General features: G+C 39.8%; 2 protein-coding genes across 3 annotated transcripts; one reads left to right on the forward strand and one right to left on the reverse strand.

The window, feature by feature from the left end:
* Positions 1-38: 38 nt before the first annotated feature.
* UBR7 (ubiquitin protein ligase E3 component n-recognin 7) lies at positions 39-17937 on the reverse strand. Of its 2 annotated transcripts, XM_067547048.1 has the most exons (11): positions 17669-17937; positions 16248-16381; positions 15092-15152; positions 13963-14058; positions 12491-12544; positions 10989-11094; positions 8710-8897; positions 7917-8048; positions 7356-7518; positions 2697-2758; positions 39-1505 (listed from the first exon to the last, which is right to left on the reverse strand). In XM_067547048.1, the coding sequence occupies exons 1-11, from the start codon at positions 17831-17833 to the stop codon at positions 1413-1415; spliced, it is 1254 nt and encodes a 417-aa protein (XP_067403149.1). In that variant the 5' UTR covers positions 17834-17937; the 3' UTR covers positions 39-1412. The 2 variants fall into 2 exon arrangements, with proteins under 2 accessions (XP_067403149.1, XP_067403150.1); XM_067547049.1 differs by lacking the exons at positions 39-1505; positions 2697-2758 and adding an exon at positions 4820-5623.
* Positions 17938-18200: 263 nt separating this feature from the next.
* GON7 (GON7 subunit of KEOPS complex) lies at positions 18201-19410 on the forward strand. The gene is made up of 2 exons (XM_067547099.1): positions 18201-18511; positions 19086-19410. The coding sequence occupies exons 1-2, from the start codon at positions 18298-18300 to the stop codon at positions 19193-19195; spliced, it is 324 nt and encodes a 107-aa protein (XP_067403200.1). The 5' UTR covers positions 18201-18297; the 3' UTR covers positions 19196-19410.
* Positions 19411-20008: the final 598 nt, after the last annotated feature.

Here is a 20008-nt window from a genome sequence, read left to right on the forward strand (position 1 = left end):
TTAAAAGCAACCTGTCATATTTGCATAAAACAAATCAATTATCTATTTTTGCCAAAAGTAGGTTTTGCAAAGGTGAGGCAGTTGCACCAAATGAATGGGGAAAGTAGTAAAGGACAAGTTTAAAAATGGCATTTTGGTTGATGTAAAAGCAAAATGATCTCTTAGGAAAATACAAGCCCTTCAACTACTATACATATCAACTGGGAGTTTAACATTAACCAATGTAAGAATTTTCTTAAGGGTCTCACCTTATGAGTTTTCTTTATAAAGAAAAATTAAGGATAGGCTTAAACCGACTAATACAAGTTCTAATATTTAAGTTTTGTTTTAAGGACTCCAGCTGTAGCTTGAGTCTTATCGCCAATAACTACCACCATGTATTTTCTGTAACATTTAAACACTAGAGCAGCTTAAGGTTGGTCAGTTTTTAAAACCCACAATGTGAAAATTCCTTTCACATAAAAACCCCAAAAGCTTATCATCCCACATTTCTCATTCCATTTGCATTCTAGTGACAGGAAAAACTGACAGCTATTCTATCAATGTAAGATGTCACTATACACTGAAACATGAACAAAATTTTTCTTAAAAATGTAATAAAAATATTATTGCCACAGGCTGTTGCTTGAAGACCAGTCCACGATTCCTTAATCTCTTCCTTCCCAGAAAAAACACTTCCACAGTAACAAAGGAGTTAGTCTGTGCAAGTACAATGCAATTTAAGTTCACGTTATGACCCTACTTTTACTCTGTGATTCTCCTGTAAGGGTTTAAAAGACACAGGATATTACTGTTTAGAAAACACCTTAATGTTTAGAGAATTATGCCCATCAGTGCAGTCTGGTTAAACATTCCAAGTGAATAGGAACCTGCAGCCTTTGTCCTGGAAGTTTCACAGTACCACTACACAAGAGTTCATAGGGAAGTATTCAGACCAACAAAGCAACACTATCTTGTTTTGCATATGCCACACTACACTGGACATTCATTTCCCTATAACTGTATAGAAACCAAGAAAGGCTGACTGCCCCCATGTTTAGTATGTTATAGAGCTATAAGTACTAAAATGAAACAGGTCAAAGGCTAAAAAGGATATAAAGTGGCACAAAAGTTATTTTATCAAGGACCAATTCACTCCCTCTGAAACAAAACCAACTCTGACAACTCAAATATACTGACACTATGAAATCTGCATGATAAATTGCTATGCAATGCACCTGTAAGTAAGAAAGACATGTATAAGCTACAAAAGTAAGAGAAGTATTTTATGGAACAGAGTGAATGAGCAAAGTTGGAGGCCTCTTGGAAAGTAGGATTTAGGGAAAGAGGTCAAATATTAGCAAAGCTGTTGCTTCTATTTACTGAAGAATAGTTGTCCCATTTGTCCTTATGAAAGTCAAAGCCTTTTCAGTTTAACTGCAGTAGTACTGCATCCTATTTGTCCGTCTTCTCTTGCGTGACTGAAATTCTTCAAAGAATTGCTGAATGTCCTCTCTTTTAACAACCTGAGAATAAAATGAAAGCCATCTTGACACACCCTGGTACAATAGAATACATGTTTACAAAAACAATTGTAACTGACACACATGAACTACATGAGAAACTTCTCAGGACAATATTTGCAACAGACAAAACAGATGCTGGTGATGCAGTGTAAGGAGGAGTCCAACTTAAGAACAATGGTCCTCTCCTACCCCGTGCACAGGCATAAATTCCACATAAAAGCATCTGATCTCCCATATCCTGCATGGCAAAAAGGGCAGCCCCAAAGGAAAGGAAGTAAAATGTTAGCAAAGTAAAATACTTGACCAGCTCTTAACAATCTAACTAATTAAGAAGTGAAACAAAGTGGGAGAGGTAATATCTTTTATTGGACCAGCTTCTGCTAGTGAAAGAGTCAAGCTTACACAGAGAAAGCTTGTCTCTTTCACTAACAGAAGCTGGTTCAATACAAGAGATTCCCTTTCTCTCCAAGATTCTGGGACCACTGTGGCTACAACAACATCACAAACAAAAATGAAAGATATGAGTAGTGGGTTGAAGAGACTTCACTGCATACACAGTGCCCATATTTCAGTTAAGTTAGGAATAGAACCAAGAATGGTACCAAAATGGCTCAACTGAGATAGTTTGGGGGAAAAACATGGTTTTGAAGGTACAAAGGAAGTTTAAGGTTTAAGTTCTAGTGCTGACTGACAATAGGATATGAAGGCCTTGGATACAGTATGAGTAAATAAGTCAAGTATGGTAGTAACAACTGTTCTTGCTCTTTTAAGAAATGTTAAAGTGAGGTTGATAAAGGATAAACAAGAATTAAGATTTTTATGCAGATTAAAAATTCAACTAGTTTATTTTGTTTATAAACTTCACTCCTCCATAGTTTAATATACTGATGGTGGGTGATTATAGCACAGAAGAGCCTGAAGATAAACAAACCCATTATGTGTACAGTTACAACAAAGAGCCCAAGCAGTCTCTCAAACCTTTCCTTTACTAACACCACATGCATTTTCTCAACTCTTTCTTGGTCAAAAACAGAGGTGATATTTCTACTTCATTCTCCTGTTTTACACCCCCTCCCTCCACAAAACTATGAACATTTTAACCTACATCATAAAATAACTATTTTTACAAAAACATTGAGATTTTTCTAGCAAACACTGACACAAAACACCACATAATTAGTTATAGCTTACTGTTCCTTCATCTGCAAATCTCCGGAGATAGTCAGTCAATTCTGTCTTTAGGTCATTGTATTCTGGAAGAAATGGGGAAAAAAACTCATCAGGCAATCACTGAAGCAGAGTAATCTCCCTGACAACTAGTACCTGACTTGACTTGCCTCAGTAAATAGATTTCAATTTTGGATTATAAATTAATGAAGACTTGCAGGAAGGGTTTGTCCTAAGATAGTTCTTAAATCTATGTATCCTCCAACACAATAACTTCACTTTGAGCAGATGTTAACTGTTAACATCTATAAGCAATGGTGGCTTGTGACTTTGACACAAGAGGCACAAATCACAATAGTTATTTCTACCCCATGAATAATGTAATTGCTATTATAAAATGAAATATACAGAAAAGAATTCTGAATTAATCTGTTTACAGATAAGAAAAAATAATTCCAAAACACACACACACACACACAGTTGGAACATTTTCATATTAATTTAAATACTGGCTTAGATTAAAGTCCTAAACATAAATTGGCATTGTTCAGCTTTCATATGCCTCTGCTTAGAGCATTTTCATGCATTCAAATAGCCGGCAGTCACTATAATTATAATATAACTCCATCAACTAAAAAACAAAGGCAACATTAGCACTTTCAACAACACAACTTACAAAATTTCTTTATAAAAAGGTTTTATAATCAATTGGCAAATCAGAACTTAATCACATATTTAGTGGAATATTTGCTATATAGATAAATACAATATCAAAAAGTCATTCAAAAATTCAAAACAAGGAAGTTGGTCATATAGCAAAAAAATCAACAGTTATACGTTCATTAAAAGACAATCTTATCTTATTCATATAGTGAAGATCAACCAGTCTTTCTTTCTTTGAAGCAAAGCATGCAATGTCATCATACCAAGTCAGTTGCTTCTCCAGGAAAGACAGCAGTTCTTTTTCAATGGATATTGTGGCCAGTGAACTGAGACGACCCTGATCCATTGAGCTCCTCAAGTATGTACTGATGGATTTAAGGCAAGAAAAGCTTCTTTTCACACTCACTGTTGTTGCTGGTATAGTGGCAACTAAGCAAAAAAAGCGGTACACTTCCTTCAGCACCTCAGAGCCCAGTTTCATTGATTAAGCGCAGTACATCGCTAGCAGAACGGTTCTGAAACTGCTCATCTTTGAAGATGACACCAAACTCATTCTTGAGACAATCAAAGTAGCTGCCATAAGTGTTGGAGAGTGCGGTAAAAGCATCTGTGGGGAATTGCTTGAAATCTTGATGAGTCTGACAGCTCAATGCAGTGGAGGGCCTTTATGTCTACAAACCTGAGAGAAAGCTGCACAACGTTATCAATTATTTCATTATATAGTTGTAAATACATTTTCTGACAGTCTTCAGCGGCTCCACTTTTAGCCTGCGCTTTTTTGGAGGTGAAGGTAAGTCAGCAAGGGTAGTAGCAGCAGAATTAAACACCTCTTTGAACTCCTCTTCTTTATGCAGATCATCAATCCTTGTGATTGTTAACTGAACTTGCAAATTACAGTAGTCTACATCAATGGTCTTTTTCTGAAGAACATCATAGAGAATGTCAGTGATGCTGAAGATGTTACGGTAAGCATATGACAAGAAAAGAAACTGGAAATCATTTAGTTTTGCAAGATATCCTATAGCTTGTCGTCGAGATTCTCCATCCCAACCACTGGCATCAACAATCTCCTGAAATACTTCACACAGTTTCTCTCTTTCCGAGACAATGGCATGTAGAACAACTCTGTTGGATGTCCATCGAACTGCACACAGGGAAGATATCCTTTTGCCCACAATTCGATCCAGCAGTTCACCCTGTTTGCTCAAGTGTGCAAAAAAGCCACGTGTTTCTTTAATACAGTGGGCCTTTTGCTGGAGAACTAGATTTAATTTGCAAGCAAAACAATGCACAAACAAAGCTTGAGGAGCCTCTTTTTTAATTAGAGCTTGCAGACCCCCCAGCTCACCAGCCATCACTAAAGCACCATCATATGAATGAGACACAAGTTTTCTTTTGTAGTTGTATTTTAACAACACTGAATCCACAACCTGCTTCAAAATCAACTGCATTTCAATCTACACTGACAGTTTTAAAACCCATGAACCGCTCGTGTTAGCCCCTTCTTGTCCACGTAGCGTAATACAACTCAAAGTTGGCTTAAGTAAGAAATGTCAATTTCATCTACCTCACAAGCAAAAAAGCTGCACTCTTCAATCTCACGGTCAATGTAGGATATTATTTCTTCAGCCACACATTCGATCAATTCATTTTGAATTGTCCTTGATGGGTCAGAAAAAATTGATGCATTTTTCTGCCAATAAATATTCAATCCCTTATCGTGACGAAAAAAATAATCAAAAAGTTCCCTAACATTACTCTGGTTGACAGACTGCTCCATTTCACAGTAGCAATGGAATGCAAGTTCTTGACGAGATAAAACAACTGAAATATCAATCTGTCGCTTCAAAATCTCTCTGTTCTTCCTGACTTTCTTGTTGTGCTCTAAGATAGCAAGGCACCTTTGCTCACTAAGCAACACATCTATGGAAGTGCTTTCCTGCTCTAAGCGCTTCAAGGAAACTTAATTTATGTGCTCTTGTAAAGAGCTGTGTATAGCTGCACTTCGTGACAAATTTTTCCAGTCACAGTAACCTTCATTAGCCCACAAATTTTTTTAGCTGAAAGAAGCAAACAGGGCCAACAATATAATCTGTTACTCATAGCGCTGCCTGTTAGCCATTTATGGACTCTGTACCAAGATGTCTGAAATTGCCGCATTCATTTCCCATCTTTCTTCAAGACCTCCAGTGCTGGTGTTATTCTACCTTCCTTAATGATTGAACATCTCTCTTCGTGAGATCTTAGTGAAAATCCTCTTTTTCTCAGGTCACATACAACATCATTTTCTACAGAAGCCATTATAGAAAATTTTAAAATCTCAAACTCCAAATGCAAGTCACCACGTTCAGAACCGGCCTTAACTGCTATAATCCTGCCATGGCCTCATCAAACAGTGGTTACCACAGTAACACCTTATAAACTGACTCCTTGGGATGCTAAATTGTCATGGTAACAGGACAGTCTCTTGAGGCACTATCAGCTTTACCAAGATTTAAGCCTCATGCAGCACTTCATTCTTAATTTTTTGGCATTGCGTTTTGCTACTGGACAGTGAGTTGTGACAGATTTAAATCAAATCACAAGCGGTTCTTATGGACTTACGTTAACTTAAATATATTTATGCTTAACTGTCTGGCAATCTATATTTATCAATTAAATAATAAACAATATGCAAAATGTATTTTGCAGCTTTTGGGAATTCTTGATTAGGCTGTGCCTCACTTGCCTGGGCTGAGGAACCACAACTGGCTGTGAGAAATGCAAAGTGTGACATACACTAAATGAGATGGATCAGAGAACATGGGAATCAGATTCCATTTCTAGGAGTTGGCAAGTCTTCAGCTCAGTCCACTGTTTCCTTACCAGATTCACAGTGCACCTTCCCAAAGCAAGTTACATATAGCAGCCTCTACTTTTCAGGATGAGAATTACCTCAGCAAGAATCTAGAAATTTGTCCTGTTCTTGTTAATTTCAAAACTAAAGCATTGATTTTTAGGAGCAACCAAGCATGGAGACACACTCTGACAACATCCCTATGCCTGACATTACCTACAGATGCCTCCTACCTAAGGGAATTCCCATGTGTCTAGATGAACCAGCTTAAACGGGCATTTTAAGGACAAAACCAATCTGAGAATCAGGCCCTATGAATAAATTAATACATCAGTACTAGCTGTTCTTTATATGTGACGTGAGCGTCATTTGTTCAAACCTTCAAGGGTTTATTAGCTGAAGTCCACTGAAGCAGAACAGATTCTGCTCTGAGGCACAATACAATCATACTGGCACATTGTGCTCTTCAGAAAAGTGGCAAGAGTTGATACAATTGACAAAGTCATCCATGTAGGAGCCCTAATTTATGGCATAGGACTCTGGCTTGTTGGCCCAGATATGCTCAAACATGTCAGATATAGTCTATAGACACTTACTGAACCAGACTTTGGGTCTACTCCAGAGAGAGCAGAACAGTCAGGAGATTCCATCCGCACAAAAACTGAGAGCCTCCCCCCAAAATAACGCATATAAGAAGCTAACTGAACAGTAAAATTAAGTGAGTGCTTGACTTTCTCATTCAGTCCCACTGCTTTTCACAGTTACCCTTCCCTGCCTATTATCTACTTATATTGACAGCTATGCAGGGCAATTGCATTTGCACTTTTGATGCTATATAAAAAAAATATGAACACAGAAAACAAACCTAGCTAATATTAACATGTCAACTTTTGAGAAGGAATTACCACTGCCAGAGCATGGCCAACATGTTGAATTAAAAAACAAGCAGAAATTTCTACACAATCTGCTTCCTTAATATAAATGGCAACAACAGACATGAGACAAAAACATTCAAGGTTTCCTAGAGAAGTATTTCTGGAGGTTAGTTAAACAAACAGTCTCTTATAAGCTGCTTTTTACTTTTAAACACATAATTGCTGTTTGAGAACGTCTATTAAATAGCTTATAGGTAAGATACATATTTTAAATGCTATGTTAAATTCCCAAAATTAAATTGTATTTACCACAGATGAGTTCTACTTGCTGGACTCTGTTCATGCTATTAAGTGTGTCCATTAAAGGATCTCTTCTGTCAGTTTCCTGGTCATTTGTGCCTTTATTCTCATAGGCCAAGACTGTGTCACATTCATCAGTCAGGAATTGGACATCCAGTTCTAAATACATTTTCTGAAGAGTAAAGTAAAAGTTATTTTCTAGCTTACAAAGTTTACAGCCCATTTGCCAATCTTTCAAGCTCTCCCCTAAAGCAATAACATTTATCACATTTATATCAGCAAGCATTTCAGCCCCTTCCTGTGAACGCTTTCAGAACTGTGCTCACTTTAAACAGTATGAATATAAATACAAAATGTTCACAGGCTATTTTATACTATTAATTCAGAAGGTGAGAGTCATCAAATAAAGTCCAACTTTTACTTGTTCCCTTAGGTTAGTGGAATGTTTTCCAATAGATTTTTACATTCAGATCAAGGCAGTTTTGCAAATTGTATCATATATTGATTTCTCTCAGTAGTCTTCAAGGAGCAAATGTAAATGTTAGCCCAAAAAACAAAATATATACATACTAAACAGTCTTTGCATGTGCATAATTTACTCCGCCAGCTAGATGGCCAAAAGGTGGCAGTATCCTTCTTCAGAGACTGCTTGGTCTGGAGTTCTCGCAGCTTACAGACCGATTCATCATTCTTTGTAACTACCTGAATTAAAATGAAACAAGTCAGTGTTTTCACTTCTATTTTATTTCAAAGGGATTTAATGCAAGTCGTTCTAGCTTGTCCTTCTCTTAGCTATCTACAATATTGTCCTACTTTTATGCCTTTTTTTTTTAAGCTCCATAATATGGTATTTATAGTAAAGTTCATATTAGTACACTGCTGTATATCCAGGAGAATCAGCTAAAACTGCTAATGGCATTCATATTCCAAATTATTTGTGAGAAGGATAATCTGTTAAACATCAGATTCAATGCAAAAGCAATGCAAAATAAAGGACTCAGAAATTAGATCTAGGTTAGCCTGATGGCACAGTTGCAGTGAGTGGTACTTCAACATTAGAAAACAAATTCAGGAGTGATCTCAGGCTGATCAAGCAAAAAAAGGGGTGACATAAGGGGAGGAATGGAAGATATTTGCTAAGCATCTTGTATTCCTATATAGCCTAGTCTACTGGCTAATTAACTGATGCACTAAACCTTTCACATGAGTGTTTATTGGAATGTCTATTGCAGCAGAGTCTATGCTGGGACAATCATTTCAGTAGATGAAGTATTGAAAGGGAGCATGGAATAATACAATTGTTTCCCCTTCACAGAACCCAAAGAGAGGAAACATAAGACCATAGAAAAAATGTGCAGTTTACCTCTGGACATTTAGAACCAGAACTAGTAGAGGGCTCATTATACTGCTCTACTTGCTCTTCTTCCTGGATCTTTCCTTGGTGATCTCCCCCACTTTCCTTTTTGATTTCTCTGGTCTGTTCTTCAGTTTCCTTGACATTCAGCACAACCTTATCATCTTCAAGTGAGGTCACTTTGGTCACAGTAGGAACTACAAAATACGTATCCATAACTAACAAGTTTGCTAGACAATAAAATCAGTTTCAGAATTTCTCTTTACTTGACACTGTAGTATTAGAAGTGCTCAAATTGCACTGTACACGTCAATAAAAACAAGGATATATTCTAGAGCTATCCGAGGACATTATGATCTCATTAAACAATAAAACTGCTTAATCTTTTATCATAGCTTCTTCTCACACCCCTCCTCCTGCCCCAAAAATAGTGTTACAAAACAAGTTGCAGTCAGTTTATTTTTAACTGAAAGCCTGATCTAAACTACTTAACTCCTTTGTGCCTTCCCACTTCCAAAGCAGAAAAGAAAACTCTCATTGTTCTTTCATCCTAAAAGCCTAGAGTTTACTGGAAAGTAATGGAGAAAACGGGGGGGAAAAATGCGATGACTTCACACAGTGCTGAACACTACCTATGATGATTGTCTCCTTTTGGGTTTTTTAAATGAATTGATATTCGCAAAAGACTGGATAGCAGCCAGGTACTTTTTCTAATTTTATTTTAGTATATTGTATATGCCTGATATTTCCAAAACTTGAAATTTTAATTTTAATTTTTTCAGACAAATATACGGAGGAAACTTATAAAAATGTTTACTTTATTATAAAATATCCTCTTAGAAAGTTTACAGCTGTCAAGGACAATATTCTGTGTGGATGATGCAATAGTCTCCCAATGAGGCTTCTCAAAAACAAAATGGTTTAAATAATAATTTCTCCATATATATCTCTAAAATGTAATTATGATCCAATTGCAAATAAAATTAAGCAAACATACATAAGCACGTCACTCAAGTCCTGGAAAACTCTGCTGCAGACACTCAAATTCTGGAGTATGAACACATGACTGCAGCTCCTTAGGAGCACTGCTTCTCATTCAGTTTGCCTGTCCACAGGACAGATGAAATTGTCAACATAAATTTCTAGAGTGAGTGAATATTAAGCAAAGTGATAAAACATTTCACTGAGAGATTGTGCTACATAGTTTGCTCCTTATTTCTTAATTATTTCACTAGTTAAAGCTTCGGTCATCTCTTTTCCAAGCGATCCTGGGTAATATAAAAATGTATAGACCTCCACTAGCTTCCTTCACAACTTAGTGAAGCAATCTCAGCACCCAGAGCACAACAATGCTAGAGAGTATTAGATAACTATGCTAAGTGGTTCTCAGTATATAACAAGTTTACTTCGACATGTAATCAAGTGTATGCTCTGTGCCATACTTACTTTAAGAAACAGCACTCTCATGCATTTATACTACAGGAAGATTGCATGTAACACAATATGAAATCCTTGTACCTTATAATTCAACACCTTAGAAACATCCTGAGGTAGCCAACTTTTTATGACTTAACAGGTCATAACCAGCAATTGGTATAATCAGCCATTTGGAAACCAGAGCCACCTCCTGTGGAGCAAAGCAATCTGACTAATGCCCAAAGAGAAGACTATTCTCCTTCTTTCTAGCTCCTAAATTATTTCTAATCCTGAAGAGAAGAATACAGCAAAGACCACTAGGACTATTGTATTTATTTTGATTAGACAACTGTTGAGTTGTTTTCCCTAAAATAGACCATGTCCCGAACAGAGGAAAGGGGAGCTCTTCATTTCCATTCACTTTAAGATCCAAATCTTTGCAATCACCCTTCAGAGTCCACAGTGCTATCTAACATCTCTCCCCCAACCTCTCTTTCCCTATACCTCCCCCCAGTGGTGTAATAATCGAGTTGCCCCTAGAAATTTACTTTCTAGGCTAAGTGTCAAGTCTTTATGCTATATTTGCCATAAATGCCCATAATGAGAAAATACACTTATAAACTACTTTAGAACTGAAAAAAATTAGATTTCATAAAACTTAAGAATTAGGCCTTCTTTTTTTTAATAAAGCACAAAACCTAAAGTTGCCGTGTAAGGTACTTTATTGCCTGAGGTTTTTATCTAAGTAGCTAACAATTTCTTCAGCTTCATCTGCAAATAGCTGTCATTCATTTGGATAGGATTATGAGTTACATCAGCTAAATTGGGAAGTTTATAGAATAGAAATATCAGTACAGCTATCCTAATTTTACCTGCTAACTGAGACGCATACGCCCAAAGAAAAGTACAACAATTCATGCAGGCCCGGCACACCATCTCATGGAAGTCCCCGCTCTCAGGGGGAACGGCACCAAGGTGCTGTCAAGAAGAAATAGGAAACATGGCAAAGGCATATTATTTGCAAATTAATGGTTTCTGCAGGGTATTTCTTTTTCTTCTTCTAGTTTTAGTGGCAGGAAAAACAAGCATCATGCCCACCTCTTCCCTCATGTTTTCTGTATTCCCATTATAAGTGTGTTATCCTCAATTTGCCCTACATAGCCAGCATCCGTGCACTGCTAGAGGATGGGAGAGGACCAATCAAATTTAAGGAATGTATTCAGATTATTAGCCTCTCCTCACATATCAACCCTCAAAGAAGTCTGGACTCCATCAGCCAAGACAGCAGGAAGACTTATGAATACTTCCAACCTTGCCTATCCTAACTGGACAGCTACCACATACTGCAGTTTTCAGCAACTCTCATTTAGTAATCAGATTCTCTTCTTGCTTAAAAAAGTTTTATAAAACATTGTATTCTGCTTCAGCTGCAGTATGGGAGCAATGTGAAAAGAGAGAGACATAAAATCTAAACTGTCTTCAAATTGGTGAGAAACATCAAGATGATGAAAATAAATTACCTCCATTTTCTTTTGAGAAATTTGACCCATTTGTATAGTGAAAGCTAGAATATTCATTAAAAAAACGTAATATCTAATACAAACATTATTTAGAAAAAATAATCCTATAATTTATCTGAATCAGAAAGCCTATAATTAATCGAAGGTATACTATACCACCAATATTCGTATTTTATGTCTTTGTTCCAGGTCTCGCAAGCATTCTACATACTTCTGTCTGAATTTCACCCCCTACCCTTACAGACATGATGGGCTGAACCCCTAATCCTGCATAAAGCAGGGGATTTTCAAAGGCAACAATGTGATCTAGGCACCCAACTCCCAATTACTTTCAATAATAATTGGGTGCCTTGGTGTCTATTTGCCTTGAAAAAAACTTCCCTAAACTTTCCTGACTGTTGTTGTTCCCTCCTACCCAAACTAAATATGGCTAAGTTAAGGTCCCATCGAATAAGCTACCATTTACCACATATCATGATCACGGATGATAATGGTGTGCTCAATAACCTTCTTCTCCAATTTCAGTGAAACACTATCATTCATAAATTTTCCATGAAACATTAAAGTTTTAGATTTCTATGGCCACTTTTTAAGCCTAGTTGATACAATAAGAGCAACCCTGAATAAAGTAGAGGTCCTCTCCATTTTGGGTACTAGCTAATTATGAGGGCTGACAGCAGGCAAAAATAAATATTTAGGTTTTTTCGTACAGCCTGAAAAGAGCTAATCTGAAATCTCTTGCTCTAGTTCTCAAAAGATCCTTAACTTCTCCAAATAAGATCTGCCATAAGGAAAACATTAATTTTAGCCTATTTCTATGTAAGATGACAATTTTGTTAAATATATATCCTTACCCTTCCATGGAACCAGTCTTCACAAACTATGCATTGGATCATTTCATCTGGGATCTAGAAGAAAGGTTGAATTATTAGCAATAATATCAATCTTCAAAGTTTCTCACAGGCCTTTATATGCAGAGTTATCTGAAGCTTATACAAATAAATCACTTTCTTTGGTGAGATACTTAAATTGCATGGCCATTATAAATACTTACCAGCTCACCAGCCAATGCTTTGAAAACACTTGTAATTTGTTATAGTCTGACAACTAGAGATTCCCAATTATCTAACAAGATTATTTTTCCCCATTATCGCCAGATATGCTCTCACACCAAAAAAGACAGACTATAATTAACTCTTCACTGCAATGCACCTATGACCTCTTTCTCATAACTGGAAGTGTATCACACATCAGCAGACGCAGGAAGAGTTATTTATGTTAAGAGTCTCATCAGGTTTGCAGTAAAAGAGCTAGACCTGCTAATTCAGCTTTGGAATTCTGTCAAGCATAATACAAGACAATTTGCTTTATTATTAAAGCATTGCTGTTTTTAAATGGTTAATTTACCCGTTCATTATAAAGTGCTCCATGCCCTAAAACTTGGTAGAGTTCAGGTTGTACTGTACTTCAAAACTTTATATGTTCATATGGGTCTAATAAGAAACCAGATGTGTGTTTGCTATTTTGGTACTCTGTGACAAGAACTCACTATTTCTTATACAATTATATTTTGGTAATTCTGTATTTTTTAATTATAAAGTATGTTTAGCTAAATACTATAAACATTCTAATTTTCCTTATCCATTGAAGAGGAAAGAGAGAGACTATTTAAACTGAAACTGTACTAGTTATAATTCGACATTCTGAAGAGGAAAAAAAAAACCCTCATATTCCTGTGAAGTAAAGTGGTGAATTTTAATTCAGATATAGGACAATATCAGTGCTGGGGATTATGATATGGGATATGTTTATTTGTCAATCATTTCCTAGATATTTAATAATTTGTTATTTAATAATCAAGGGGTTTTTATTATTCTTTTGAATTTTCCGGTGAACAAATACAGAATGGTATATAAGAAGAAAATAATTGGAAATCCAAGATTAATGCACAAGTGGTCTCATTTTATTGTGGGAACTGCTCAGCATTAATTTATCAGGATGCTGGGGGTGGGGGGAGGAGGGGAGGGAAGGACGCATCATTTTATTTGTAGATGGGGGCTGGCCCTACATTTAATTTTTTGAATGGGGCAACATTAATTTATTGTCTGTCTTACTTGTCCATCTTTGATGCAAAACATATTGTATCATAAAACACTATGCAAATACAGACTACTACATAAAATGATTAACAAAAGTAACACAGCAGGTAAGATATCTCTAATAAGAGATGGTCCACTCTATGGAAAAATTTGAGGACCATAGTTCTATGCAGAAAAACGTCTGTGCATTTTATCCATAGTATTATTACTGATTGTGCATTTCTTACCTCATCTTCAGGATCAGGATACGGTCTTTTACAAACACAGTATAATCCATAGAAGTTGTGATTATACTTATTGCCTGAATTCACTTTTCCCTTTTCCTAGAAGTAAAATAGGATTTGTTTTAATGTACACTCTGGTGAAAAAACACGAACTGTTTTGAGAGATTGTATAACCTGAAGGCAATTCTTGTCCTATTCTAATCACCTAAGAGATGACCCACATTATGCCTTGCTACAGAGGAAATGTGCATCTTAAGTGCCTCTTTAGGATTTTCCATTTCAGCTCTGAAAAGCTCAGGTATGTCATAAAACTTGTTTGCTTTGCAGTAGAGGTGCAGAGTAAGGGTCAGGGATATGAGTGGGGTGTTGAAGTTCTAAAGGAAAGAAGGAGGACAACAACTGAGGGCAACTGCAGTAAATAAAAGACTGGGGGAAAAACTGATCTACAACTGCTTAGAAAAAAGCATAATGCCCTTACAAACATGACTAGAAAAAGTCAACTTCAACTTACCCTCTGCACACATACACATTTTGTGAGATGGCCACTAATCATTATGGTTTCTATCACACACAACTGATGTGTTTTGAACCTTTATTCCTGCCCATATTTGTTAAGATTCTAACGCTGTCTTCAGACTCAGTGCTTAGGGCCAATCATATTGCATGCTCCTCTTTTTTCATTTTCCACCTGTAAACTACAGACTGTGATCTCCTTTGCTCACTGTTAATATTAAACTTATGCAAACTTATGTTGTTTAGACCTTTTATATACTAGGCTCTGAATTAAATTGAGTTTAAATGTGTTTCTTAATTCCAGCTATTCCAGTTTCAAAGAAATTTTAGCTAACTAATTTGGCTGGGGTCAAACCACTTTAGAACTATATTTAAGGAAGTATAACTTAGGTCTACCAATAGTTGTGTGTCCTGGTTTAGGTCTGCAAGTCCTTACACCACGTATAGGTTACAACTTACCCATTATAAACATAGCTCCTCCAAAAATCAGTTCCTGACCTAATATAGATGAGCCTTTGTTATAGAAGAAAGCACAAGTAACCTCTCTCATACTGTGAGAAGCAATACCATCACCTATCATTAATCTTTATATAGTCAAGATTGCAATGTCTAAACTTACTGGAAATAGCTTGCACTGCAAATTTTTGAATTTGCTGTTTCCACAGTCACAGCGGAAGTTTCTGGAAAGAAAGGAACATAGTTGTTCAGATTGCTTAGGTCTTAAAATAATGTCCTACTCTTATAAGTGGTCCTTATTTAGAACTGTGAAATGCTCTCACAACCTATTTAAACAGAAACATCTGTGAGAACTGGCTAGACTATCCTGAAGCCTTACCATCTCATGCTGTGATCCTGTCAGATCTCAGCTAAGCTGAGTTGAGTTACATCAATATTTGGTTGGGAAAGCCTCGCTGGAAGATCTAATTGTTGCTGCTCTAACTATTCACATGTATAAAGGCAAGCTCATGTGTTAGTGTTTTCAAGACTGGGGACTAAGTCAGTTGGATGTTATGGGAGCATGTGCTACTGGAGATACAGTCTTTTGAATGAGATATACAACTGAGCTCCTCCACACTTACATTCGTTCAAGAACCCGCTGAAATGTTTGTATTAATAGGGGTATTATTTGGGGTGTTCTGGGAAATTTCTCCTTTGGGCAATTAGTTTGCCTACCAAATATATTTCATTCAATTTCAGTGTATTTTGATGATAATCTTTGCCTAATATATTCAAATATTTTTCTTCATTTAACCTACACTGTTGTAAAATAGCGTTATGCTTTATTGAACAGCCACTACATTCCACCCCCGAGGTGAGTGCATGTGAATGATTAGCAATGTGAACCCTATATATTTTACTCAATTCACAGGGACATGGTGGACCTTAATATTTAGGAAGTGCTTTACAATGAATAAAAATGGTTATATAGCATGCAAGCAAGAACACTTTATAATTTAAGAGACGCACACTCTGTACTTTGAAAATTAAAAAAAAATTTTTAAGATCAACTTCATCCAAAACCCCCTCCTCCAAAACCCATGCAGTAACTGCTTTAATGAAAGGACCCAAATGTGCTGTGCACCTCTTCAATGCCATTTCTGACTCTACAAGGATACGTTTTCCATATCACAGATTAACACCTCTTTAAGATGGGCACTTAGCATCAAGGCATAACTACTTTTTTGGTGTGATGCTTTATTCCTTCACAATATGACAAATAAAAGGAAGTGTCTCAGAAATGGCTCTGTTATCTCCCTTCTCTGCAAAAGCGTTACCTTTTTGTATATAGTTCAAATAACTTGTGCGTGCCATGACACTCATAACTGCAGGCTAAACAGATTCCTGCCGGTTCTTCTCCTGGTGGGGTGCAAGTACTACAGGCATACAAGGCTTGTCTTTTTACAGCACCCTACAAAGACAAGAAAAATATAGAAATGCAAGAGATGCAAAAATAACTCAAGGAAGATAATTTGCTGTTCTAGGGAGATGGTAAATGCAGTTTGTGTCAGAAAAAAAGGATTTAGGAGCAAGTTAGTGTATGGTGGGCAAGCTGGCACTGGGTGCAAAACACAGACATGGCATCTAGTTAGTGCCTACAAAGTTGCCAAATGCCTTCTTGTAATCCAATGTGCTGACCTATGAATGGCTCTTTAAAAGGGCATAGATTAGGATAAACGCAATAAACATGTGAAGATCTGTTTCCTGGCCCTGGAAATGCCTTTTTTTCCCAAGACAAGGCTCTTGCAGTATGTTAAGACACAGCACAAGCCACACCAACGTTTCCTTTTCATGAACCAAGCCCTGTACTTGGAGAAATAGGAAGTGGGAAAATTTGTTAGATAGGGAGAAAATGATGGGTTAAGTTAAATTATCGGAGCTGGACAGAGCGTGCTGGACACCAAGTCCTCTCTTTACCTAGAGAGCAGCCAGAGACCAGTATGCTGATGGTTTTCCCAACTTTGTCTCCTACCAAAGACCGTTACATGACAGTTGGTGGCCCATGACTACAATTTATATGATGGGATAAATTCTTGAGTTGGGCTGTTGTGGGGCCCTGCTATTAGCATGCAAACCCTGTGTGGGAGGCAGAGGCAGCACAAAAAGGCACCTTATCAAAGACAGGGTACCCCAAATACAAGAATGTTGGGGGAATCCACCTTCTTCTGCTGCCCCTGAGGGACCATCTCTGCAGTCCTACCTCACCAAGGGGCTTGCCACAAAAGGGCACTGAATGTCAGGCAGAGGGGATGGCCAAGTCCCGTCCCCACCCCCAAGTAGCACCTGGGCTCTGGACCAATAAAGCCCCCACCTAGGAATTCCTGAAGAAAGTCAAAGGCTAAACCTCACCCCCGCCCCACTCTCCGAGCCCCGCATCACGACGGCCCCACCTACTACCTGGCTCCACCCGCCCAGCACACCTATCCCCCGTACCCTCATCCTCCACGGACCTCCCCCTACCCCACATACCCCCATCCCCACACCGTGTGACGACCTGTGCTACCCAGACCGCCCTTGCCCCCCCCCCCGCTTGCTCCCTCATCCCAGCACCCCCCACCTTTGCCGCCTAAACCCGCGCACCCACCCGCCCCAGAGGGCCGCTAACCGCGCAGCTGCCTAAGGCCCGAACCCCTCCACCGCCGCTTCTTCGCCTGCCGGAGGCTCCCGGTCCCCGAGACCCCCCGCCCCGCCCCCTCACCTGGGAGTAACTGCAGCGCTCGTGGTCGCTCCCACCCAGCACCGCCCGCGCCTCCTTCTCGAGCTCCTCGTTCTCCGCCAACACATCAGCCAGGGAGACCACGGGCTCCTCCGGGGCCCCCGCGCAGCCGCCAGCGGGCTCAGTGCCCCCCGCCGCAGCCTCCATCGCGGGTCCCGGCCGAGGCAGCGCAGACAGGGCTAAGGCGGGAAACAAGAGCCAACGCCAGGGGGCGCCACAACGGAAGCGGAACTGCCCTCACCCCACGTGACAAAGGATTCAGCGCGTGACGTGGGGGACCGGGCACATAGCAACAAGTCACAAAGGGGGGAGGGGCTGGCCATAGCCACGTGACGGACGCGGGGGGGAGGGGTGGAGGAGTCGTCATATGACGGGACAGGGGGCGGTCGGACGGACAGTTTCGCACGTGACGCCCTCGCGAGAGTTGCCGCGCGTGCGTCGCGGTTCGCTTCCTTCCCAGTCCCTGCCTGCCTGGGTTGCGTTTCCTCGTAGGCGGGGCGGGTGCCGAGTGAGTGCTTCCGGGTTAGCTCGGTGACCGACAGATTCCGCCAGGTGCCTGGCGCTCCGCCTCCGGGCCGCGCCTGCGCTGTCCCTCAGGCCGGCGGCGGGGGATGGAGCTGCGGGCGGAGCTGACCGGGCGCGACGGGCAGAAGCAGCCGCTTCGCGTGCGCTGCCAGCCTGAGGCCGGCGCCGGCGGGGAGCTGAGGGGGCTGCTGCGCGGCCTGTGCCAGCTGCAGGAGCAGGTCACGGCGCTGCTTGCGCCCCTGGTGCAGCAGGAGAGCGGCGGGGCCCCCGCGGGGGCGGGGCCCGGAGCGGGGCCGCGGGGTGAGTGACGCCCGGGGAGGGGGCGCTGCGGGCGGCGCGGCGCGGCGCTGACTGGCTCGGGGCCGGGTGCCCGGCAGCCAGGCGAGCCCGGACCGGCTGGACAGGACAGGACAGACATGACATGACATGAGCTCCGGGTGAGGCGGGGAGACCCGGGGCGCCGCTCGTGTCTGTGTTACCTGGATCAATTGGCCGCGAGCCCTGCGTACGTGAGCTGAGCCCCCTTTTTGCCACGCCGGGCAAAGGGTGGGGAGGGATTGGAGCGGGTGTGTGCGCCCGCCCGGCGTCCCTCCTTTGACTCAGACCTCGGGGTCTCAGCCGGCTGACACCGGCCTTCCCTTCCCTTCCCACCCCACACAGGAGGGTGCCTGGTATGGCGAAGAGGGCGCTGCTCTAGAAAAGGTGGAGAATCGCTCACGTAGATCAGTCAATTCCCGTAGCATAGCCAGTAACTCGACTGATTCCTGTGCAAAACCTTCATTTCTAGCGGGTCAGCCGCAGCTATTGCAATCCCTCTGCCTTTTGTGGGTAATTTTTGTACTTCTGATGTTAATCCGCATTATAATTTTAAAAGGTGATATTGGGGAGGAAGAGGAGGAGGACGAAGATGAAGAAAACAACATTGACCTCAGAACATGTGCAGATGGACCACCTTTAAAACGGACAAAAAGTGGGCACTCTTGACTATGGCCTTTAAAAGTGTTTAAAATTTAAAAAAAGACTTTTCTGCTATTGACTTTGTTAGTGTTTATTTTGGATAGTTGTACCTCTGGAGGAAACAACTATTTTTGGAAACTAGATAACTGCATTTGTGTTCCTTCTGGTTAAGTTTTAGAAAGGAAATGCCTTTTCCTTTTTCTGGTATTTAATGTTACTAATAAAATATCTGACAAAAGAAAGTGAGGTGTTATGTAGTAAATTCTCTTACCTAGAAACAAGAGGAACCTTTGTTCTGCAGATCTCTTTACTAAGCTGGCCACTAAGGTTTGTAGTTTGAGCCCTGCAATTCTGCAGATCTGCGTTTTTTGTGGATCACAGATGGATGGAGATCCAAATTTTATATCTAGAGCCCTGCAATCTGCAGATATCTGCTTTATACCTGCGGACCATGTTTGCAAATAGCAGATTGGATGCAGATACATATTTTGTATCCCTGCAGGGCTCTACTTACAGTTTTGAATCTTTTTAAAGCCGTGGATAGTTGAGATCTATTTTATACAGTTTCTGGGCTCCTGGTATTTTTCCTGCCACTCTTAAAATGGAATGTCACAATTTAAAAAAAAAAAAAAGAGCAAGTTGGTACTCTAATATTAAACTACAAGAAACTAACAATTTCTTATAAGGGTGCTATTGATAGGGATTGTATAAAATAACTGGAATATTCTAGACCTGCTTAAATACATTGGCAAGGAAGTAGTTATTTAAAAAAAAATTCAGTTTTACAAAAATCCTAAAAGATCTATTGGTGATACTGGGTCTCAGACACATCTGTTTAAC

This window comes from Emydura macquarii, unplaced genomic scaffold (assembly GCF_026122565.2).
Source record: "Emydura macquarii macquarii isolate MOO-44397 ecotype Brisbane River unplaced genomic scaffold, CSIRO-AGI_Emac_v2 contig_1229, whole genome shotgun sequence".
Taxonomy (NCBI): domain Eukaryota; kingdom Metazoa; phylum Chordata; order Testudines; family Chelidae; genus Emydura; species Emydura macquarii.